The sequence below is a fragment of the Pseudochaenichthys georgianus genome, chromosome 21 (genome assembly GCF_902827115.2).
Source record: "Pseudochaenichthys georgianus chromosome 21, fPseGeo1.2, whole genome shotgun sequence".
Taxonomy (NCBI): domain Eukaryota; kingdom Metazoa; phylum Chordata; class Actinopteri; order Perciformes; family Channichthyidae; genus Pseudochaenichthys; species Pseudochaenichthys georgianus.
Window position 1 is genome coordinate 27,215,668 of NC_047523.1, and position 25,946 is coordinate 27,241,613.

At 39.7% G+C, this 25,946-nt stretch overlaps 1 protein-coding gene across 1 annotated transcript in view; it reads right to left on the bottom strand.

The window, feature by feature from the left end:
• frmpd4 (FERM and PDZ domain containing 4) overlaps positions 1-25,946 on the bottom strand; it is a 38,731-nt gene that overhangs the window by 7,185 nt on the left and 5,600 nt on the right. The window contains exons 2-8 of the mRNA XM_034109794.2: positions 16,450-16,566; positions 4,462-4,622; positions 4,072-4,192; positions 3,202-3,247; positions 1,639-1,743; positions 599-706; positions 67-198 (exon numbers count right to left, since the gene is read on the bottom strand). Of these exons, the coding sequence (XP_033965685.1) occupies positions 67-198; positions 599-706; positions 1,639-1,743; positions 3,202-3,247; positions 4,072-4,192; positions 4,462-4,622; positions 16,450-16,566 (790 nt within the window). The remainder of the gene's footprint in view (positions 1-66; positions 199-598; positions 707-1,638; positions 1,744-3,201; positions 3,248-4,071; positions 4,193-4,461; positions 4,623-16,449; positions 16,567-25,946) is intronic.

Here is a 25,946-nt window from a genome sequence, read left to right on the forward strand (position 1 = left end):
GGTGGTTGTCTATTATTTAACTGTGTCTCTCCTGTTTAGCAGCACCACCACAGAGAGCTGTCTCACCTGAGTTAGCATCTCCTGCTCATGCAGGAGCATTAGTTTGCTGGCAGAGCCCTCGGCTCTCTGCTCCAGCATCAGAGAGAAGTGCTCGATGCTCCTAATGGAGAGCTTCTCTTGCAGGGTCATGATGACGTCCTTTCACACACACAAAGTCATCGTTGATACAATATACGAAGTGTGCAGATGCAGCAGCATGCTCAGCCCATCGCCAACACCATAATTGAGTTTATGGCTGAGCTCACACAAAAACAACTGAACATACTTTGAGCCTTTTAACTGACAAAAGGGAAAATGATGGAAATGCTAATTGCTGACCAAGATCTCCAGGCTGCCGCACATTTAATTGGGTTCAAAAGTTATCTTTGTTTCAACTATAATTTCCATTCAGATAAAGTTCTGAAGGCCACAGTGAAGAGGAGATTGCACTTTATATTGTGCAGAGCAACTCAGAATAACATTCAACATTTAGACGGAACATCAATTAAGATTATGCAACTGCATGTCACAGTAAAGCCAGGTTCTTTCCTGCACCTACCTTGATGGATGTGCTGTTGTCAAATTTAAACGATTTAGTCTGCCCGTTCTCCAGGTACACCTTCAGAACATTTGGCATAAAGAGAAGGGAGTTGTCCTTCACCGTTTCCTAAAGATGGAAAAATAATCATTTGTTCAACAAATCTCTAAATGAAAGAAGATTATATACTTTAGTGAAAGTGCATGAGGAGAATTGTGTTATTGAAAGCCTCCTGTGAGAAAATGATTGCACATTCAAGAACTTAATAAGCAAGTGATTTGAAGGTTTAAAGGAAAATGAAAAAAATATATCTAGACTAATGTGTTTTCTTGCTATAATGACAGAGTTGATACACTCCCATACTTAAATAGTTATTATTACAGGAGCCCATCCAAAAATAGTCAGGGTTAAAACCTGTTATACCACAAGGTTTTCTTTTAACACATATTTGTATGGATTAAACATCTAATATATAACATATTAGTGAGCTATAAAAGGTGTTGCTAGCCAGATTATTGCAGGTTTACTCTTCTGACTGTAACTTCATATTCAACAGATACATATAAGCCTACTGTATGAGAGTGATATCGATTTTCTCATCCAGAAGAAAACATGTATGTTTTCCAATGTACACTCGTTTTGTAGTGAGAGTAGTACTTGTTACACACTAATGCATTGTAGTTCCTAAATTATTTCTGGTTTTATGAATGATGCTGTTCTTTTTGCTCACTAATACTAACTAGGTATTTGTTGTTTAGGTAGGTCTTCTTACTTTGTCGTTACTCTCTAAGAAATGTCTGCATTGTGTTGGACAATTCTGAAAAATCATGGAGGCTCTGTGAGAGTGCCTTCCTATTTCTGCCAATCATTACCACATGCTCTCTATTTCGTTCCAGCGATGAGGAGCAGGTGCCTTTCTCATGCGGGTCTGTATTTTACCATTAGTGATTTTGATATTTCCCTCTCCTTCCTGCCTGCTTTCACAGTGAAACTCTGCCCGCTGTCGCCTCCTGTTCAGATCCTCGATGTGTACAGAGTGAATCATGTCCAGTGTGACTTACGGGGACCTGGCCATTGATGATGACCTCCTCAGCGAAGCGGACTTTAACAGGATTAGTCTTTAACTTGGCCTTTTTGGCTGCGCTGATGAATGCCGATTTGGGTGACTTTTGAAGGGGAAGAAGAAAAAACAGATTGAAAGGACAATTAGTTCCTTTTAAGGGATTAGTCATTTCCTTTTTTCAGCTCCACAAAATCCAAGGACATGTTTGCTTCTGGAAACATGACAACATCCCATGTCTCCACTCTGATGCTGATGCAATACGGGAGGCTGTGTGTAGGACACAAGAGGGAGGGTCCCCTCGCTATCTGCTGGCTGCAAAGAAACGGCTGGTAAACAGATGCAATTACAGGGTGTATTATAAGAGCTGCTTGCTCCTCTGATTATTCTGGAATACTACATCCATGTTTTCTTTGCAAAATCAAATCCTTTTCAGGTTGTTAAGTGGCTGTTTTGCGATGACACTACACTCATCATGATAAGCCTCTGAAACACACACATTCAGAATGCATGTATGTATGTATGTAGATATTACATTTTTGAAGTTAAGGGGAAAGATTTTACATCATAAAACACCATTATTATGTTACAGTGTACAGGGAATTAAAAGATGGCACCACTCTAGAAACACCATATCTTTTCTGTGAGCACTCACACATGATTTGGTCTATTTGTTGAGGTTATTCAAGCATAATGTACATTTCCACTGACTTATTATGTGCAGAATAAATAAAGGTCAACTATACGCTTCTGGCACAGTGTTCTCAACCATCTGGTGCCTCATGACTGGGGTAAATGTTAAAGTGGCAGGTTCAGTCGAGGTCTTTCAAGGATCTGACGCTACACCATGAGAAGACTTGGAAACGCTGCTGCAATTGGACTCCTTTGAGTAAGTGGGACTGTTACACGCCGCCTTAGTAGTGCCAGAACAGACATATGGCATGATTAATGGATTGCGTTTATTGATTCAAATAAATCAATAAATCAAAATAAATCAAACCTGCTTTAAAGGTCACCTATTATGCAAAATCCACATGTTGATGTCTTTTATACATAAACATGTGTCCCCTCTGTGTAAAGAGATTCTGAGACTTTCAGGAAAAAAGATTCGCTCACATTTTGTTTATATAAAAACCTGTCTGAAAATGAGCTGATCAGATTTTGGCCACTTTATGATGTCATAACGATTTTTTTTGGATGTGTAACCATTAGCCAATCACCAACCAAGGCAACACCCCCCCCCCCCCCCCTTATCACCTGAATCTCCTCCTAGAGCACCATTGAGTTCTTTTTAACCAAATATCTCTCAGAGGGGCGTGGGGAGGGGCTCCTTATTTTAAGTAACAGACAGAGAATCAGCACTTTTGAAACAGGGCTGAAACAGAGGGGATTATGGGATGCTACAATGATCTGTTTGGTGTTTGGAGCCAAACACTTCAGAGACATGTATATATCTGAGACCTATAATATATTGATGAAAAACAGCATAATAGGGGATCTTTAAGCGCTAAAACAGCTTATTGGAACCTACTCCATTTCATTCAGAGAGGATGGAGAAACTTACTGGGTACGGCTGAATAACGCTCAACAATATGGACTCCTTGCAGCTCCTGCAAGACACACAAAAAAGAGAAGACATTTTGATAAAGGTTCAAATAAAACAAATGTAAGGAAATCTGGAAATATTTCATTTTTTGTTACTGTTATTTTTTGGACATCATGGCGGATGGTATCACAAGGAACACTGTGTCCCAGTGATGGTCCTGCAGCATGTCCTGCATTCACAGTTTTACTGCAGAGTCCATTCAAGGCCACAGCAGCAGTGAAGGAGTGGCCACTTGGGCACTTCTCCCTGGACTAATGTTCTGTTTACAGACCGCTGCACAGGTCGTACGAGGACCAGCGCTCACAGCCAGCCACTCAGCTGTGTCAGTGATATTAAATTAATGAGACGCACGAACGAGCATTGACACCAGCAAAAGGCCACATCATGGTGAGAAGAGCAGGTGGTTCATGCTGTGCCATATCTGCCATATATGTCCTTTGGTTTCATTACATTACAAAAAGTCTTATAGAAAGTTGGGCTACTTTTGAAAACCTGTGGCAATATGTCCATAAAAGGTAAACTGTTAAAAGTAGTTTGGTTGTTTCTAAAGTTTAAAAATGTGAACAACAGTGCCTTGGACATTTTTAAGTTTCAATGTTTTTTCATAAGGGATTTAATGTGACTTTTTAACCCCAAATATTGTATCTAAATACTAATGCAAAGTTATTAATCATGTACACTTTGTATATATTACTTTTTCATTGAGTCATTACTGTATATACTTAGATTTTTCGTTGTAATACAATGAAACCTAAAAACTTCCAAGTAGAGTGACTCATTTGTATTGGTTATACTGTATAATCATCAACAGGTGAAATGACATCTCACCTCAGTGTGTGGTCATACCTGACAAGGTCAATAACCCTCTCCCTGGGCGCTGAGCTGACCGGCTCATCGTTGATCATGATGATCTCGTCTCCTGGGACCAGCCTGCCTTCTGATGGACCCCCTGCCAACACACACCACACAACGGTTAAGTGGTACAAAGTGCACAGTCATGCCATTTTTCTTTGTTTCCTGTCTCGTGGCTTAGGGCTCTAATGAATGCTTATTCACCGAGTGCTGTTCAAATCAATGAATCATCCGCGTGAACTACAGACTGAGTGGGTTTTCCTCTCTACTTTGTAGTTTCAGGATTTCATCTGCTTTGGGGATTGTGTTGATATTATCCATGGATAGGGTGAGTCATTGCTGTACTAGACTGTCGGGGCTCTTTACCTGGTGTGACTGAGCGGACCACCACAGGTTTCTCACTGCCTGCCACAAATCCAAAGCCCAGCACTGGGTCCCGTCTCATCTCCACCTTCCGGGGCGCTGGCGGCACAAACCGGTCCCCGTCCAGACGGACCTCATCCAGGGAGCAGCTCTGGGAGAGGTGGCTGCGGACAGAAGCCAAAGGATATTTCCTATTTGATGGGGTTTTATATTGTTGCATCGACTCAGTTGTCTTGTGTCTTATCTGTCAGAGAGAAACCATTATTTATATCCTTGTGTCTATTAACCTGATCAAATGTTATATTTTGCTGCATTTACCTGTAACACATAATCTGAGGGGAATTTCTTGCTGTTTGTTTTTAACTTGTGATGTGTCATTTTGTAAAAGCACTTTGAGCTGCACTCTGTTGTATGAAAAGTGCTTTATAAATAAAGCTTCATTATTAGTCATCACTATGGGTTGTACACTTTGTAAAGCACTGCTTTGTATGCAGTGTTGTGAAGCCAATGTTAGTATATGAAAGAGAACAGAAATTGTACTCTTTCATAAATGTGTATAATATAAGAATTCAAAAATGCCATTGCTAATATTTAAACAATCTTCTTGACACTATCCTTGTTGCTGCTGTAACACTGAAGACGTCCTCAATGCAGGAATGAAAATGGATGATCTTCATGTTTTCTGTATTTAAATGTATTTGGGCATTACACAAAAGTAAAGCGATTTGATTTTGGATCTTGATAATAATAAGTTAACATGTTTGGGATACACAAGGAACAACTGGATTTGAGTTTTAAGTATTTGGGGCCTTGTATCGGCACAAAGGTTGGCTGTAGTAATTAGTTAATTAATCGATTGACCGAAAACGTAATTTAAAACTCCAATCATTCTCTGGTAAAAGCTTTTTTGCTGCAAGGATTTGCATAGCTTTATAACATATTGTTTCTAAGTGTTTGGGACTGTTGTTTGGACAAACTAAGGACACACCGGTCTGACTTCATCAGTTTCATTACCGATGCAGGGTTTTTAATTAATCAAGTAAATGCCTGACTGTGGAAGTTAGTGTGATCCATTATGTAAGGCAACATCAGGTTTAACCATCCCAGAGAATAATGGGCAAATGAATCACTTAAAACTAATGTAGTTAAAGGTCTAATTTAAAGATATGATTGCTGAACACTTAAGAGAATTCCCTACAGAGAAACAATCAAAAGTCAGAACAGAGAAAGATGTTAACAATGTAATCTAACTGCTTATTTCATTACATTGCATGTAGCTGGCGCTTTTAACCAAAGCGACTTACAATAAGTACATTCAACCTGGAAGACACAACCTTGAAGTTCAACTGTTCAAGTGTTTTAGACAGGAACGGGAGGAGAGAGACAGGCCTGTAGTTTATCAATCAATCAATCAATGTTTATTTATATAGCCCAATATCACAAATGTTACATTTGTCTCAGTGGTCTTCACAGTGTGTACAGAATATCAGTATGACAATACGACACCCTCTGTCCTTAGACCCTCACATCGTACAAGGAAAAACTTCCAAAGAAAACCCAGTTTAAAGGGAAAAATGGGAGAAACCTCAGGGAGAGCAACAGAGGAGGGATCCCTCTCCCAGGACGGACAGACGTGCAATAGATGCCGTGTGTAAATTGAAAAGATAATACATTTGCAACATAGGTAGTCCAAATGTTTGGAAATGCATGTGTGTATAATAGGAAGATGAATCCACGAGGATATCCATCCAGGACCTATGATCCAGGACCACAGCCACGACTCAAGATCCAGCGCTCGCGATCCAGGACACAGGACCGCAGGATCATCCATGACTCCGGATCCCAGCGTATATAGACACCAAAAAGAAAGACATTTGGGGAAGCTGGGTTAATCGGAACATGAGTGTACACGGGTATAGACAGAGAGAAGGAAGAAGTAAGATGTCCCCCGACAAACTAAGCCTATATCAGCAAAACTAGGGGCTGAATCTAATCAGCCCTAACTATAAGCTTTATCAAAAAGGAAGGTCTTAAGCGCACTCTTAAAAATGGATAGGGTGTCTGCCGCCCGAACACAAACTGGAAGCTGATTCCACAAATGTGGAGCTTGATAAGAAAAGGCTCTGGCTCCCATTGTACTTTTAAAGATTCTAGGAACAACCAACAACCCTGCATTCTTGGAACGCAATGCCCTAGTAGGACAGTAGGGTATAATGAGTTCTTTAAGGTAAGATGGCGCCTGCCCATTAAGGGCTTTGTAGGCGAGAAGAAGAATTTTAAATTCTATCCTGTGTTCTATAGGGAGCCAGTGTAAGGCAGCCAGAACAGGAGTAATGTGGTCCCTTTTCCTAACTCTGGTTAGTACACGAGCCGCAGCATTTTGAATCAGCTGAAGCGACTTGATTGACTTCTTGGTACTCCCTGATAATAAAGAGTTACAATAATCCAGCCTAGAAGTAACAAATGCATGGACTAGTTTCTCTGCATCGTTTTGAGGCAAGATATGCCTGATTTTTGCAATGTTACGTAGATGGAAGTAGGCGGTCCTTGAAATTGATTTTATGTGGGCGTTAAAGGATAAATCCTGATCAAATATAACACCAAGATTCCTTACAGTCTCACTGGAGGCCAAATTAATGCCATCCATAGTTAGTATGTCTTTAGATAATTTGTTTCGTAGATTCTTCGGGCCAAGTACAATAACTTCAGTTTTGGTCGTGTTTAACATCAAAAAGTTTAAGGTCATCCACGTTTTTAAGTCCTTAAGGCAGTCTTGAATTTTATTTAGATGATTAATTTCATCAGGCTTGATTGATAAATATAGTTGAGTATCATCCGCATAACAATGAAAGTTTACAGAATGATTCCTTATAATATTGCCTAACGGAAGCATATATAATGTGAACAAAATAGGTCCGAGCACTGAGCCCTGTGGCACTCCATGGCTAACTTTGGTTTGCGTGGAAGATTCATCGTTAACACGTACAAACTGAGAGCGTTCAGATAGATAGGACCTAAACCAGCCTAAAGCAGTTCCCTGTATGCCAACTAAGTGCTCTAGTCTTTGCAATAGGATATCATGGTCGATAGTATCAAATGCAGCACTAAGATCGAGCAAAACAAGAATAGAGACAAGTCCCTTGTCTGAGGCTATTAGAATATCATTTGTGACTTTAACCAGAGCTGTCTCTGTGCTATGATGTGTTCTAAAGCCAGACTGAAAATCTTCAAATAAATCATTGTTTTTTAAGTAATCACACAACTGTTTTGCGACCGCTTTCTCAAGAATTTTTGAGAGGAACGGAAGATTAGAAATAGGTCTATAGTTGGCTAAAACCTCTGGATCGAGGTTGTGCTTTTTAAGAAGCGGTTTTATCACTGCTACTTTGAATGATTGTGGAACATAGCCTGATAATAAAGACATATTCATAATATTTAATAAAGAAGTGCTAATTAATGGAAAAACTTCCTTCAACAGCTTAGTTGGAATTGGGTCTAACATACACGTTGATGGTTTAGAAGAGAGAATCATTGAATGTAATTGTTCAAGGTTAATGGCTGAAAAGCATTCTAGTTTACTATCTAGTGTAATATTAGAACTTACGATTCCGGGAGCTGTTGATAACACTATACTGGTCGAAGGCAAGAGGTCATTAATTTTGTTTCTAAGAGTAACAATTTTATCGTTAAAAAAGCACATAAAATCATTACTACTGAGTGCTAAGGGAATAGAAGGCTCAATCGAGCTGTGGCTCTCTGTCAGCCTGGCTACAGTGCTGAAAAGAAATCTTGCATTATTCTTATTCTCATCTATTAATGAAGAGTAGTAGGCTGCTCTCGCTTTACGCAGTGCTTTCTTATATTCATTGAGAGTAATATGCCAAATTAAACGAGATTCTTCAAGTTTAGTGGAACGCCATATCCTTTCAAGTTGTCTAGACTTTTGCTTTATTTTGCGGGTTTCGGCATTATGCCATGGAGCTAATCTATGTTGTTTTATTTTCTTCTTTTTCAAAGGAGCAACATAATCTAATTTTATTCGCAGCGCATCTATAGCACTATCAACAACATGATCAATTTGGGGTGGTGTACATTTTGTATAAGTTTCCTCCCCTACATGCAGACATGCTATCGAGTTAAGTATTGGTTGAATCTCTTCCTTAAATGTGGCTATAGCACTAACAGATAGGTTTCTGCTGCAAGAGCTTTTGACTAATGCTTTGTAGTCTAGTAACAGTACTTCAAAAGTTACTAAGAAATGGTCGGATAAAGCAGGATTATGCGGTTCGACTAATAGTTGCTCAATTTCAATACCATAAGTCAGAACAAGGTCGAGAGTGTGATTATAACAGTGGGTTGGTTTATTTACACTCTGACAGAAACCAACAGAATCTAATATAGAGTTAAATGCAACAGTAAGGCTATTTTTATCATCGTCAACATGAATATTAAAGTCACCTACGATAATTACTTTGTCTGTTTTAAGAACCAAAGTTGATAAAAACTCAGAGAATTCTGATAAGAATTCTGAATAAGGACCTGGTGCACGATACACTGTAACAAATAAGATTGGCTGCAAAGTTTTCCAGGTCGGATGCGTAAGACTAAAAACGAGGCTTTCAAAAGAGGTATAATTACATTTTGGTTTAGTATTGATAAGTAAACTTGAGTCAAAGATTGCTGCAACTCCACCTCCTCGGCCCGTGCCTCGAGCAATATGAGTGTTGACATGGCTGGGTGGAGTGGCCTCATTTATGCTGACATATTCTTCATGTCTCAACCAAGTTTCAGTGAGACAGCATATATCAATATTATAATCTGATATTAAATCATTTACCAATATTGCTTTAGATGCTAGAGATCTTATGTTTAAGAGACCACATTTAATCTTCCTGTTTTGTTGCACTGTAGTAGTTGTTACATTTACTTTTATTAGGTTATTATGTATGACACCTCTATTAGGTTTTACATTAAATTGTCCTTGGGCAGACACACACACCGCTAATATTGGGTATTTTATTGGGTTCGGGATTCCTATGGGTGACTGCCTAGGAGAGAGCGCAGAGAAGCGTGTAAGACTGCGACTCTGCCTCCTGGTCTCAACTCCAGTTTGTCATGGATTACGTCCACAAAGCCCTGAAATGTTTGCCGAAATGAGATCTGCACCTTTCAAAGTAGGGTGAATGCCGTCTCTCTTAATCAGACCAGGTTTTCCCCAGAAGGCTGTCCAATTATTTACGAAGCCCACATTGTTTGCTGGGCACCACCAAGACAACCAGCGCTGAAATGATGACATGCGGCTATACATGTCATCATTGATCAGATTGGGGAGGGGACCAGAGAAGATTACGGTGTCCGACATTGTTTTAGCATAACTACACACCGACTCCACATTAAGTTTTGTGCATTCTGATTGGCGTAAACGAACATCATTACCACCGACGTGAATAACAATCCTACTGTATTTACGTGTATCTTTAGCCAGCAGTTTAAGATGCGCCTCAACGTCGCCCGCTCTGGCCCCCGGAATGCATGTGACTGTGGAGGCTTCGGTCTCTAAATTCACGTGTCTCATAATAGAGCTACCAATAACCAGAGTTGGCTTCTCAGCGGGTGTCTCGCTGAGTGGGGAATATCTGTTAGATACGTGAACGGGTTGGTGGGGACCTGCGGGTTTCGCGTTATGCCCCTTCTGAACAGTCACCCAGCCTCCCTGCTGCTCGGGAGTTGCCGGGGGACGGCTAAGAGGAGCTACATTTTGCCGGTCCGCACATGCTAACATGGGCTTTACTTTAACTGAGTTACTTTCTAAGATGCGGAGCCGGGCTTCTATGGCTATGATTCCCGCCTCCAACCTAACAACTATACTACATTTAACACATGTATCCTTACCAGTAAGGGAGGCCGGGAAGTAACCAAACATGAGACAGGAAGAGCAGGAAATAGCACCAGAAGGTGGGGAAAGAGCCATGGCTAGCTATCAAGCTAAAGTAGCTACCGTTAGCAAACCCGAAAAGAGTGTAGGCAACTGTGGAGTTACAGTCGCTAAGAGAAGGAGAGTTGTGAGTGCTTAAGCTGTAGTAACGTGTGATTACAACGTCAGGCAGTTGCCGTGATCAAGAGTTTTAAAACGATCGATTAAGTTTAAGTTAATAAGCTATCAGCAACAGAACAGGCACACGGGATACCCGGAGATGAAAACAACAACAACCGGAAGTTACAACGTGCTCACCGCAATAGGTTCCTCCTTCCGCTCACTCCATGTTTATAACATCAGACGGGTTGAGAGTGGGTTTCTTATTTGTACAAAAAATATTTGTTACCTTGTCTCTCCATCCCCACATTTTTAAAGACAGAAAATATATTTTTCGGGGAATAAGAAAGTGGTCCGATGCTGCAGGAATAGAACATGTGGGCGATGGTAATCAGCTCCAATGTTTGTGTCACATTGCAGAGATCCACTCTGTGCTTTACCAAGGAGCAGTCAGAGTTCTCTGTAGCACGTTGTTATTTGTTAGGCCTTTCACTTTGTCACACTGATTAAGATGCAGGTATGATGTGGAGTGTCATGATGTTGAAACCTCATTATGACTGATATGATGGTGGAGGAGAATCCTGCCGATAAGAACTCACAAACAAGACTGTCCTGAATCTATTTAACCATTTCCTTCACGTACCCTGGTCTATATATTTTTATTTGCCCCTTGCTATCCGGTTATTCTCTTCTCGAGCTTTAAAGCAGAGACTGGTTGTAGCTTTCACATATTCTCAGAGTTCTTACAGTGTTTCTTCACTTTCTCTTGGCTGCAGAAGAAGAAGCAGCAGCAGCTCCTTATGGTGCCAACAATCTTGGTTAATTAAAGCCGTGGGCAGACAGTGTGTAATTCACAGTTATTCCTGACACATGTATACTGCTCACCACTAAATACTAACAATTAATCTTCCGAAGCACAAAGCCACGGAGAGATCTGTCAACCACAATCCTGATTCCACCAAAAAACATGTTCAGCAAGATGTTCAAAGCTAAGTGACTATCAACTGACATTTTAGAGGATGATTCAACAATTATCTCCCAGAGCTATACATGTTAACATGGTGAATGTGTGATCTGTTATTTGAAGTATAATGCAGCTAAAGATAACATAAAAAGAAAGGAAGAGGAAGGAATGCTGACACAAGGTTTTCAACTTCTATTTGCTAGTCGTAATATCAGTCCTGAACTTGAAGTGAACCTGAGGACTGTTATGACTTAGAGAGCTAAGACTTCAAATTAAATAGACTTTTAATGTTAAAAAAACGTCAACCCTTAAGTTACCCTTATCCACAAGAAAGATAATATGAACACGAAATAAGATAAATAGTACAAACAGTTTGTTAACATTGACTTTAAAGGTGGGGTAGGTAATTTTGGAGAAACCAGCTCGAGTGCGCTAGAATTTGAAAATACACAGCCGGAAAAAAGCCACTTCCTTATAGAGCCCCTCCTCCAACACACACGAACGCGCACATGACCAATGAGGACACGAGATAAGTTTGTGCACAGATGGAAGGCTGACAGGCAGGTCGGCCATCCAGTTATTTTAGCCGGGCCGGCTAAAATGATTGGTCGTGCTTTTTACAGTACGGCTTCCACAGATGACCTTTTTTATGGATTTGTTGTCAAAGCACTTAAGATATTCATTGCTATCGGGATGTTAAGAGCATTCCATGGAATATAACAAAAGTGTATCTCGAGCCGGTTTCTCAAACTTACCCCGCCTTTAATAGCCAATTCTATGAAAATTCAGCATTTATTATTTGGAGTGGGGTTAACAGGTCAAACAGCACATAGCTACAGTGGAGAAAATACTTTAAATGTATGTTGAACTGTAAAATAATTATCTTAAATAAACAAATTGTCTCCTCTTTCTATTGAAGCTGAACAAGATCTGATAAACTGAGCTGCAATCATTTATAGGATATTAAACAACGTGATTTGCCATCTCCTCCAGCTGAAGACAACAATAGTTTGAGTGCTGCAATTTTTCTTAATTTCAGGAGCTTTTATTGCACAGCCTCCTTGAAGGTTTCTTAAATGTAAGACATAATTGCATAAGTCCTTCTGCTTTCTTGTCACAAGGACTATATTTTCGTCCCATGATGTACCCAAGGAAAAAGCAGAACGAAGAAAAAAGAGAACTATACTTAGGGTTGTTTATTACGTAAAAATTAAAATTCACGATAAAGCTATGCAGTAAAGAATCCAGCAGGTATTGTGTAATATCCGACCCGCCTGCACATGGACCTTGTTTTTATGTTAATTAAACAAATGCCTCAAAAGTAATGCTACTGATTCGATTTAAACGATAATACATGCAAGCTAATTCAATATAATAATTTAATTTGAATTTTTCAATATGAACTGCATCAGTATTATGCAGAGGCCACATTACATGTATTTGCAATTAAGATATAATCCTGTTTGATTCAATTAAAATGACATAGCCTGAAGTTATCCATTGGTTGGTTTCTAACACATCCGCATTAAGGTGTAATTAAAAGATAAAAGAGCATCTCTTCTCTTTCATGCACACACATGTTGGGTGGTTAAGGCTGTCTTTTTTCGTAGATATATTGGACTCTATACTGTTTATAAAACTATTTTTGGCAAACCTTTTTTAAGAACCACATTTTCTTTAAAAGAAATAAAGTGGTTAAGAATTAAAAAACAAGGGAAAAAAAGTATTAAATTAATCCAACAAAGAAATGTAGTAAATTGACATTGTTCATAATAATGCAGTTGTTACTTCTTTGCACTGTAAAATCATTTAAAGAGCTTTTACCTAAAGGCAAAACACATTAACCTTGTAGTTATATTCTTTCAAATGTTTGAATCCCATCATCTATATTCAAAAATCACAAAATGTTCACATGACCTCACACACCAGTTTGACTGATTTAAATACATGTTCATTACACATTGTGCCTCAATCAAAATGAGGGTTGACAATCTATTGCAGAGCAACACCCCCAGATGTATTGACAATACAGAGTAGAAACGATTAGGTATGTAAAAAGCGAGGCATATCAATAACATGGAGAAACAAAAAGTTATACTCCAAAGCCGTTTAAAAAACTATTTTGCACATCCATTTGAAAATGAACGGACTAATTGTTGAAATTAACACCGAAGCCTGTGGTTTCACGGCGGTGTTGTGCAGCAGGACGGTCAGGCAGAGAGAGGCAGCGGCGGTGCAAAGCCTGCGGCACCGAGACTAAAAAGGTGGAGCTAATTGAAAATAATGAGCTGAGTGGGTTGGCCCTGAGGTCGTCGAAGGAGAAAAACCCTCATTCTGTTATCCTAAAATAAAGAGAATGTGTCAAATAAGCTCCAAAAAGTTTGCAGCTTTTTAATTAATTTGTTTTCAATGCGTTTAACAATAGGTCCTGAAATATGTTATAACTGGCATGAAAGCCTCAGGGGATGTGTTGTATTTGTGAACAGAATAGCATAAGGAAATTACCATTTAGATGTTAAGACTCAATAATAATAAAGATAAATAATTACAAATACTTCATTATTTCAGGCCCTGATTAATTTTCCCCTATCTCTATTTGATATTTCTCTCAAACCATGTCAGTCAAAGGGATCCCAAGGCTTTCAAGATAATATTGGTGTTGAGTGGGCACAAATTCATGACACACCCCCATCAGCATTTACACACCCTGCTAGTGGTAGCATGAACATGACAACACACAGCAGTGTGGCGTTCAAGTGCAAGGCCAGAATTACAAATGGATTATTATTTGGTGTAGTAAATACTTTTACAAATAGCTTTTCATTGCATCATTTGAATGCAACATCGATTTGAACTGTGTTTTCTAAGTGTGTCAGGTAAATATCTGATTAACATTAAATAAGCATTTCAGGAGAACACCCAAGCCACTATACATACAGAAGAGACAGAAAGTGTTCATCTTCTCTCTGTTTCCAATTCATTTCTTTAAAAAGCATAGCCCACAGTTGATTATAATGCCTATTAAAATAACACATTTATCCTCAGCCTGCCAGTCATTACATGACAAGTCATAACAATAATTACCTCACAGTGAACTAAATCCCTTTACATTTCTGAAGTTGCTCATTAGACAAATTACCTGGAATTAATATGCCGTTTTTATGTCTGAAATAACAAAATCAAGAGATTGCGAACAAATCAAAACCATATGGACCTGTGCATTCAGGAAGAGTGCCGTCTCCTCCCCTGCACTGCCACCTGCTAAACATGGCTGCATTCCCATTGTGCAGACAGCCATGCATCTAATGGTTCCTAATCATACTCATTAGCTGCTAGCGTAGCTCCACAACACTCTACCCCGTGAGCCATACAGTTAACAAGATGAACTTAAAGGGCAAGAAATGCTGGCTGACGGCGTATAAAGACTGTTTTTACTTGTTTTCTTAAAGCATATCGTGGACAAAGTGGAGTTAGCTCATTACCAAAAGCAATATCCAAACTCTTGTTCTGAAAGGCTGTTTAGTGTTTAGACACGACTCACGACTTGTTATTGCTGAGGCGGTTATATTTGTCCTGCCGGGAACACAACCTTTTTTTTCTTTCTCTTAAATTATGCAATCATAGCCAGTTTGTATTGGCATATTTTTTTTGCTGTGTCACTCCTCCTTTTGAGGGACTGGCTAATGTGACCTCCCAAGAGGAAATTGTCAATAAAATGACGCTTATTCAAGTCAATTTAAGTACTGACGGAAACACTGTTCATTTTACTTTGGCGTCTTTGTGTAACTGTGAAAAGAAATGGCCATCCTGCCATCTCAAGCTGAGTCTAAACAAAGAACAATTCTCTGTAAACTCTGTCATGTTCCCAATTATATTTATTTACTCTTTTTAGCAATCCTCCCGACTATTGTCACAGCTGTCTCTAAATTCCATTACAGCTACTTTAAATACCCTATGTCACAGTGTAAATATGAAACAGATACTGCTTTATTCATGGGCTCTAGTCACGCAGATCAGACATGTGTTCCACTGAGAAAAACAACAATTTATTACAAACACCCTGGAGCCTTGACAAACCCCGATGACTACAGACAGTCACATAAAGGGACATTTGATAATTCATGAGTCTGCCTCAAATTTAGAAAGCTGGAGCTAGAACAGCTTCCATGATCTGCCTCTCTGCAGCCAGCATTTTCCCTGCTCCTTACTTCTTATATAACTCCTCTGACATCACGCTGCTCGTGCTTTAACCCGAGTGTGACAAGTGCTCACCTCCTATTCACTATAGCATGCAAATACACAGATTGTATTCACATTGCAGAGATTAATCTAGGACAAAAAACATGTGCATGTGGATGCATTATAATATTATAATAATTGTTAAATGAGCAGAAGTAACAGTCTCGTGATAAAAGAAAAGGAGCAAATATTTAGCTAAAACAGTCCAAATCTAGTATCTATGAATGCTTTTAGCAAATTTGAGGATATGTCTCTGCCTTAGTAATGAAACAAGCGAAAACTAATGAGTTACATTTTAAAATATGCACACAAGCATGACAAAAACTGTGCAGTTTCATTTTACCTGCCTGTACAGATATCCAGAAGTGCCAATTAGGAAGGATCGATTACGCCGATGCCACTGTAACCCAGCATCCTCGGGGGAACACTCAAGACTCTCAGATCAAAACAAGTCCCTGCATAGGTGAGTGTCCTCCTCAGCGGCAGTGCACACACACACACACACACTCTCAAAAGCCCTCTTCTGCATTTGGGAGACTGCATGAGGAGTGTTGTGGGTGTGTGAGAGAGAGTGAGAGTGGGCAGGGGCAGAGTGTGCGCAGAGGGAACAGAGAATCAGGAGTCTGAACGCACAGATGGAGACAGTATGGAGGCAGTGACGTGGCCCGGACAATAATCACAGGTTGGCAAAGCGTAAGAAACATCTGGGACAAAGAACGCCCCCACACTGTGTCTTTAAACACAGGGCACTTACTTGATGTAGCAGTCACGCCCCTCTCTATTGGTGCCCATGTCCCATCCATTGGGGGGTCCCTGGGAATGACTCCAGGTCCCTGAAGGGGGCGGCCAGCCTGAGGATTTGGTCCTGTGGCTGCAGAAGAAGAAAAAGATGAGAAACGAAGCCGAAATTCATATCATAATGTGCGTCTTCATTAAACATGCATAACAAGCTCCAGGCTTATACGATAGAGTCAGTTTATATCCGAAATCATTTTTAAATAATAATTGTAATAGAGTTTGTTCAATTATAACCGGGGGCTGACATGAAGCGTTTCGACCCAAGTGATAAGAGATGATTCCAGCGTGATAAACAATGTTCCACAGAGCCACGGTTCACTCAGTGAATACAAATCTAATTAATTACGTAAGCTAGACACACAGGCGGAGTTGTCATGCCTCACTCTTGTGCTTTGAAAGGCATAACATTGCTTATATTTCTAGATGTCAGCACATCATTTATAAAAGGAGCTCAGAGGAGTGTCTTTGATTTGCTCAATGCCAAGACAATTTGATAAAGTGTATCAAAGAAAAGAACCAACCATTCACAAAACAATTATTGCCATCTATGAAATACTGCCTCGTTCTAAGATGGAGATGAAATAAGATTTTCTGATTCTACCATCAGAATAGGCACAATTCCTTTTAGCCTTTCCCCTGTGCCACAAGTTGGCAGGGTACAGGTTTTCAGCAGAATTGGTTAGAATGTGTTTTTGTCCGCACCCCCTCCGTGCCTTCCCTTTATCTCTGCCTTTGTGTCTGCACACTGGTGATGCTATGAAAGCTATGGCAGTAAGTTATGTCACTTCAAAGGCATGTCTGCCGTGTAACAGGGCTCTTTGCATTCATTATTCAAAGCTCCTCTTTCTTCCCCTCTAAATGTTTCCCCAGTTACTGTACCGATGATAATAAAGTGTGTGCAGGGTGCTTGTATCTGCATGAGAGTGTGTGTTTGTGTGGGTGTGCCCGCTAACGTCTGTTTGTGTGGGCGCACGTGCCCACTTCATGAGGTATGAATTAAACATTGCCAACTCATCAACACAACATATAAACTGGGAGAAAAAGGTACAACATATTCCAAAGCTGTTCCGAGCAAAAGTTAGCCACTTCAAAAATAATGCACCCTACGCCAAAGTATTTTGGGGTTATTCTAACAAAATCAACAAACACACCTAAGTGCAACTGAATGCATTAAATTATAACTAATTCATAAAAGGACGTGTGCTGAAAATGCTGTCTTTGAGTGCGTTAGATTTAAAGTCGGGCTCTGAATACAGGAAGCAATCTTTCTTTCTTGGGTGATAATAGCGTTTCCACATGGATATGGATTTATTTGACCCGCAGTAAATTAGCTGGGAGCAGGCCTCGATGGTGTATATTTAGAACACATTTCCTGCGGCACGTATGCTGTGTGTGGACAAACTAGATGCTGTGTGACACTCTTGGAGCCAAGTTCACCTCATTGATGAGTCCTACTTATACCATCCATTTCAGCCTCCGGGACAAAGCTAACAGCCACGTTAACACTAGCAGTGTTCAATGTCGCAAATGTACACATTTAGGTCAAGAGATGTAATGTATAAAAGATCAAAGAATTACAGCATAAGAATAGTATTCTTTGACGATGGTATTTCTGAAGGATTACACCTTTGGAAATGACATTTTCCAAAGGTCTACTACGTAATAAAGCATAATGTACTTACAGTTTTAGACGCTGTGCCTTTAAAATATGTTTCTGAACTTAAAAATTGTATGCCATAATCCATGTTCTGTCCCTCAGCCACAAGTTGTCTGTATTAACGACACAGTCATAGACGCTGTGATCTTTGATTTATTTCGTCTACAGGCGGGAGGTGCATTATTCCATTGAGTCGCAGCACTCCAGTTTACAGAGAGGCTGAAAAGGTTCACCAACTGGTGGACAGTGAAACTGATCTTCCTCGGCGATAGCATAAATAAATGATGGCTGCACGGTCACATCGGACTAAGTAATTGAGCGCCAAGTGGGCAAGCCATGCTGCACAATTCATGAATAGTTACCCAAGAGTCAAAGGGAGGACAATGGCAACAAGAGGTTGCAAACAAATGTATATTATTTTAAGACGAATTGCACAAAAACTGCAAAAAATACATAGTGACTCATTCTTGTTGTAATTGTGCAAAGTTAACCTCCCAGGAGCAACCAAAGCATAATCTATAACCATCATTAACAAAAAGAGGGAAATGAAAAATGACTCATAGTTCATAAAATCAATAGAGTTGCAAGAAGGTCTAATCCTTTGTTACCACAGCAACTAGCATCAAGGTTGTACCATACAAATTCAAATGCTTCATTTTGATCATATCTTAATATCTTTGTTCAGATGAATGTGGCAAGAATATGTCATTCATGATCGGCCACTATCATTTTCAACATGTGAGTTTAATTGTACTGCCTCTGGGATGGGAAAGATCAGTTTTCAGTCCTTCATAAAAACTGCATGAACAATGTGATCCTTGCTTTATCACAGTAGTTCACTTTCCCTTTCATTATTCTAAATACAAGCCAGTCACCTTACCGAGGAGTGTTATGGTGCGTTATGAAGGTTGCAATCCTGTTAATGTAGGGAGTTACTATGCATTATGGACAAGCCGCAGCTAAGAAGAGCACATTCCAACAGAGACACTCAAGTTAGTTAAATAATTGACATGGATAATCTCCATGAGGCTTGGCTATAGCAAACCACACTCTGTTGCCACATGCCGGCCATTACACATATTGGATATAAAGATTTGTTCATTTTCAAACAGGAATTCAGAGAGGTATTTTCTCGAAGTAGAGTTTGTGTCAAAGTCCCCATTTGCAACTTGTTAACTGACATGAACGTGCTCATCGCCAAAGGGCAAATCTCTGCATTTACTTATTGGCTCTTAGAGCTTTCCCAGCATGCACTTGGGGGGAGTCAGGGAATTATTCCGGAAGAGTTTAGAGGGCCACATTAATATCAATATTACTTAGCTACATCACCATTACTTAAACAGCACGTACTTTTCTTACAGTGAAGCCGGTAGAGTGTGTGATTTTTAAAGATCCTGTCCAATAGGATCTTATGTATTATTAACAAACTATTTCATTATGTCAGAGCAACATTCAGAACAGTTGCAGCTTGATAAATACACACACAGGTAAACACTGAATGGAAACACACCATCTGTAATGCATTACCAGTAGTTTTAAAGGACTTAAACTAATAGATATAATTGGACTTCTTTGGATCAGGCATCCATGACAATTGTTATTATCACTGATCACACATACCCAACTTTTTTCAATCGAAAATAACTAAATACTGAATGCAAACACATCATCACAAATGTATTCCCAATAGACTTAAACTAATAGATAGAATTGGATTTCTTTGGATCGTGAATTTATATTACAATTGTAATGCCTGTCTACATTTAACACTGCACACATACCCAGCTTTTTTTAATCGAAAAAATAAAAATATCCATATTTGTTGGTCACTTTTTGTGACAGTGAGGGAAGAAACACATTAAGGAGTCTGTGACGCTGCTTCTCGGTGCTAAACAGAGACATTTATGCAGAGACAGACTGCTAATGTGATTTTGTTTGGATATGAAATCTGTGAAGAGACAGCAGATGAGATGACCATCTCCTGGGAGGAGCAGATAAGTGGTTCAGACAGAGAGGAACCGCACTGATTATAGGCCTTATTCCACTTCTCCTTTTCAGACTACCTCCATACTGTCGAGGAGACAAACGCACTGCTTTTGTTTCAGGAACATCGGCCCTCTGCTTCATTCTAATCTTGTGTTGAATACGGCAAAAGAACATGCCATTTTTCTAAATTGACGGTTAGAGTATTAAAAAATATTGCCGACAAGAGCACCACAACATTGCTTAATGTCATCGTACTATTCTTGCCCATCATTCTGGGATTTTTACCTCATTGTTTTTGTCTACTTATTGTTTTTATTTGACATCAGAGAATCAAACAGTGTTTTTTTTATATATCCCTCATTTACACGAAACCACTTTCCCAACTAAATCAGATCACATGAGGGAATTTCTAACACAGACTTGAGAATATGAGTCTATATCCCCCCCATTAAACCCACTGAATATTGTATTTCTGTGTTTGTCTTTGGAAGCCCTGATATTGTTGCCATGGGCAACTGCACTATCCTGAGCAGCTCTGTGGTGCCTCCATATAGAAAAGGTTTTTGGTTAGTTAATCTCCTCTGGGTGGGAATAAAATAGCATCTGGGAAACAGGCCACACGCTATGATCCTCCTGCTCTGTTACAGTGAGTAAAACCTCACAGCCCCCCTGCATACCTGTTCAACAGCAAACACTATTATCTTACTAAACAGCTATGAAACCTGGATACACAACAGAGCCTGCTGCAGCACCTATACTGTACTTGCAGATTTCAATGTGCATGGTTGCACACGCACAACACATTTTCTCATTTGAATGAAGCATAGACATCTATCTTTTCATTATTATTTCATTTATACCCTGCATTTCCCCAAAGCCTCCTTTGCTTCGCAGTGCGTTATGTAAAACATCAAGCAAACATAGTGGTGAATTTAGCCCGTGGGCACTGAACTAGACGTGGATTCACCTTATTGTGCGACTCACTGCTTTTATGCTAAAAGCTTTAAAGGAGAGAACTAAATAAATGGTTGCCTGGGACCTCGTGCACCAGCCAGCTGGCTCCCATCTCTGACCAAAAGCCATTTCTGATACCCTTCCCTGAGAGCTTCTGACGAGAACAGCTAACAATGACAGATCTGTTGCTCGCTGTGTACTCTGATGAACAATTAGGCTAATCAATTTGTGTCCAGACCAGTGATTTCCTGTGCAAAAAGTTTGCAGTCAAAACATGTCGAACATAATAGATTTTTTAAGAAAATCCCAGCCATGAGTGAAGTCATGCAAAACAAGTGGTGACCTTCCTTTTTGATAAAGCTTATAGTTAGGGCTGATTAGATTCAGCCACATGTCCATGTGCTTCTATGGACGCTCATGGAAGCACGGCATTCGTTTGTGTCAACTGCCCTTAAAGGCAATGAAGACACTACACTACCCAGAATCCCCAGCTATCGTTTGGACTACACCATGTGCTCTGTTTGACAAACCCCGTGATAGTCCTCAAGCTCTGTGATTGGAGAGTGTGCTCCGAGGGTTACCGAGCCTCGAACAGCACTTGAAATGGGATGGAACCACGGCAGACTGTTCAAAACTGGATTTGAACGGGTCCACCGCGTCGTCCCCCCCTCCCCCACCCCGTCCCCAGAACTACACATGCTGGCTATTCTGTTTCGCAACATGTTCTCTATGGCACGTCTCTACTGGGAGTTGTAGTTTTAAAAGACGTTTTCGTATTTCCCATAATAAGAATTTGCCAGTATTAAACTGTGTACATCCCTGGAGGTTTAGGGGACAGGAAACACTCACATTTAAAACATATAATTAATAAATGGGTGAAAATTGCTGGTGCCCATAATGGGCAGTATTAATATATATACCCACACGCCAGCTAAGGTCAGAAGAGTTTTATTTAACAGCTGGACTTATGTTTGTGACCCCTCCTGTTGTTAATTGATAACATTACATTACATTACATTAATTGATAAGCCTGAAACATGCACTTGTCAAGGTTCATAGGCACATTTTGCAAATATGGCAGTAGCCATCGATCAGCTTAAGATAAGATATACTTTATTGATCCCAAGTTGGAACATTTGCGTTACATCAGCATGTGTAACAGTTAAATCTGCAGTGGTGTTTATTTGAAAATCATTTAGTATAATCACACAAATTCTGTGTTTTATATTTAACAATTCTGTGTTCTTTATTTATTGATTGTTCAATACCTGACAAGGCCGGAGATGAAATATCTGCATACATCTTATAAGAGCATAATACATTATGTATAATATCAGTTAAAATAAGTGCTTCAACATAGTTAACATTGCTGGAGGTATGCACAAATATTGATAGATGTCTTGTAATGCACTATTGAGGAACCTGCGACCCAAGTTTTTCATTCAGTGCAGAACTACACCATAGTTGTGTAGGCCTATATGATCTGTCAATAAACCTTAGAAAATCTTGAAATCTTGAACGGGATGTGCAAAATAGTCATTATATACAGTCTTTAATTAACTATTAGTAGAGAATAACGAGTAATGAATATACTTTATAGGGATCCTATTAATATCTAATAATAAAAATAATGAAATTCAATAACATGCTTTAACCACCAGGTGTCTCTTTATATCATCTGTGCACCTTTATGGTGTAAATACAGCCTATCTACCAATTGGATCAAATATAAAAGTGAGCCGAATTAGTGTTGATACGGCAAAGAGACGTATTGTGTGAAAAGAAATGTAAGATGTTGTTTAATGGCTGATATATTTATGATCCACGTCACGTTTTCAGTTCCTCATGTTTGTCTTCTCATCAGGGCTCTATAAATACAGAACTACGGCAGATATGTAATATTTAATGCAGCCGAACCGTGTATTACAATGCCGTTATGTGATGACTTTCAAAGAGAAAAGCAAGCACACTCGGAATAAGGTATTATTTTATTTTCTTTAAACGTTTTCGGTCTGTTTCCGGTATTTGTTAATGACGATGTGCTGTGAGATGTGAGACTGGAATTGCACAGGGGGAAATAACGTATCTTTAGATGCGGATTTTGTTAACTAATATGTTTGCGCTGTGGACCAACACTATACATTGACGGGGAAGGGGGTAGCAATAAAGATAACACCATTAAACAGTTACACAACATAACAGAAATAATATCGATAGCAGCGTCCCTAGCAACCACCTTGGTAACAATGAAAACGTTGGACGCAATTTCCTGAAGTAATCTTCGTAATAACTAGCAAACTAAAGATCATGTAGCCTACATCCACTGCACACATAATCTGAAATAACAACTCATATTTCTCGCATCAAATGACATCAAAACGCATTTTAATAGCCAAACTAACTTTAAAATAGGCATTTTACACCCAGAATAAAACGAAGTTCGGCCATGTTTTCTTTTTCTGCAGGGAGAAATGATAGCTGGGGATTCTGGGTAGTGTAGTGTCTTCTGCCATCATTTACTCCGAAAAAAGATTTGTTTCTCCGAATCGAAGGGGAAAAATACAAAAGCATTGCACACAATTTAAACCAATCAATGTTGTGTAATTAACAAGGATAATCTGGTGTTTTTTAGTCGATGAGTAGTGCAGATATCACTGTAAAATCAATCGTCAGTAAGGGGAATATTTACTTCCGGGTGTACAATTCTCCGCTATCCAATGAGAATGGACGCTCACATTGCCTTTAAGGGCAGTCGACACAAATGAATGTCGTGCTTCCATGAGCGTCCATAGAAGCACATGGACATCCCGGAAAGCTGAAAATGGACGCTAAGGCCCCCCCCCCTTGCGTTGAAAATGGACGCTAAGGCCCCCCCCCTTGCGTTGAAAATGGACGCTAAGGCCCCCCCCCTTGCGTTGGAAAAAGCCGGCAGGGGACTTGACATAACGTCAACATAGGCCGACCTGGGAGTGAGGATGTGTTGCTATATACGCCGGGATCCGGAGTCATGGATGATCCTGCGGTCCTGTGTCCTGGATCGCGAGCCCTGGATCGTGAGTCGTGGCTGTGGTCCGGGATCATCGGTCCTGGATGGATATCCTCGTGGATTCATCTTCCTATTATACACACATGCATTTCCAAACATTTGGACTACCTATGTTGCAAATGTATTATCTTTTCAATTTACACACGGCATCTATTGCACGTCTGTCCGTCCTGGGAGAGGGATCCCTCCTCTGTTGCTCTCCCTGAGGTTTCTCCCATTTTTCCCTTTAAACTGTGGGTTTTCTTCGCAAGTTTTTCCTTGTACGATGTGAGGGTCTAAGGACAGAGGGTGTCGTATTGTCATACTGATATTCTGTACACACTGTGAAGACCACTGAGACAAATGTAACATTTGTGATATTGGGCTATATAAATAAACATTGATTGATTGATTGATTGATTGATTGATTGATTGATTGAAGTAAATTATCTTTTACTGATGTTCCATATAATTAATCTTGATGGAATGTAGAAAAAAATTCCACTCATACATTTCATGCAAACATGTATCTTTTACACGACTTTGCACTATTGCACAACAACAAAATATTCTATCCATGCAATGCGGAAATGCAAACAATTCCTTACACACAAATGTCAGCACCAATATTGAGTTAGGAAGTCACTGTGATAATTAAAGCTTTGTCCATAGATGTGCAATGTTAAGGCTCATAATCTTCACAGTAATGTTGCCTTTCTAACAAGCACAGGATATATATTAAAAGTTTAACAACACTTAAAGTTAGGGTATGTAAGTTTGAGAAACCGGCTCGAGATACACTTTTTGTTATATTCCATGGAATACTCTTAACATCCCGATAGCAATAAATATCTGAAGTGCTGACAAAAAATCCATAAAAAATGTCATCTGTGGAAGCCGTAGTACTGTAAAAAGCACGATCAATCATTTTAGCCGGCCCGGCTAAAGTAACTGGATGGCCTACCTGCCTGTCAGCCTTCCATCTGTGCACAAACTAATCTTGTGCCTTCATTGGTCATGTGCGCGTTCGTGTGTGTTGGAGGATGGGCCGTGTATTTTCCATGGGTATTTTCAAATTCTAGCGATCTCGAGCCGGTTTCTCAAATTGACATACCCTAAGTAAAATCAAGCCAATGTTCAACATGGAAAGATCAAATGATGGAGTTTTTCAAAACTTTAGTTAAACGCTGCCAACTTTCTTTTTAAAACATGGGGGTGAAATCTAGCAATCACTCCTCCAACAAAAGAACATCAACCATGTGAAAGTGTTAGATTGAAACACGAAAAACAATGAAGGAAAATGTAAGAAAGAGCATCCCTTTGTTTCTGAGGCAGTCACATCTGGGGGCGTTGTAAGGCAGAAGTAGGAGAGAATGTTCCCTTACTGGTACATCTATAAGTACATACAGTGGGTTTCTCTGTAGTCTTAGCAAAATAGAGTCATGCTGATCTAAATGCTTTCTGGCAGCTGAGAGAGAGAAAACAAACACAAAACGCCAGTGTAGCAGTGGTAACTCATAATCAGGGATAGCATTGTGTGGCTTATTAACAGTGACAGGGTGCAGTGACCTTGGTGGTCCACTGGGAGCAGCATCAGAAATGCTGCCGCCGAGGGATACTAACTGGAAAACAACGGCCCTTTAATCTGAAGCCTGCTTTCCTCTAGGAATGGTAAAGAAAGGAAATGTTCATTCTACGCAGAAAAAAACATCTCAAGCATTACTATCCTTCCTCACTGCAGTGGGTTGCTGTTATTGTTTGTCTTTCTTTTTTTTAAACTAATGAGAAAAATACCAGTGCAGTCTGTTGATGACTCATAAGCGAAATGCTC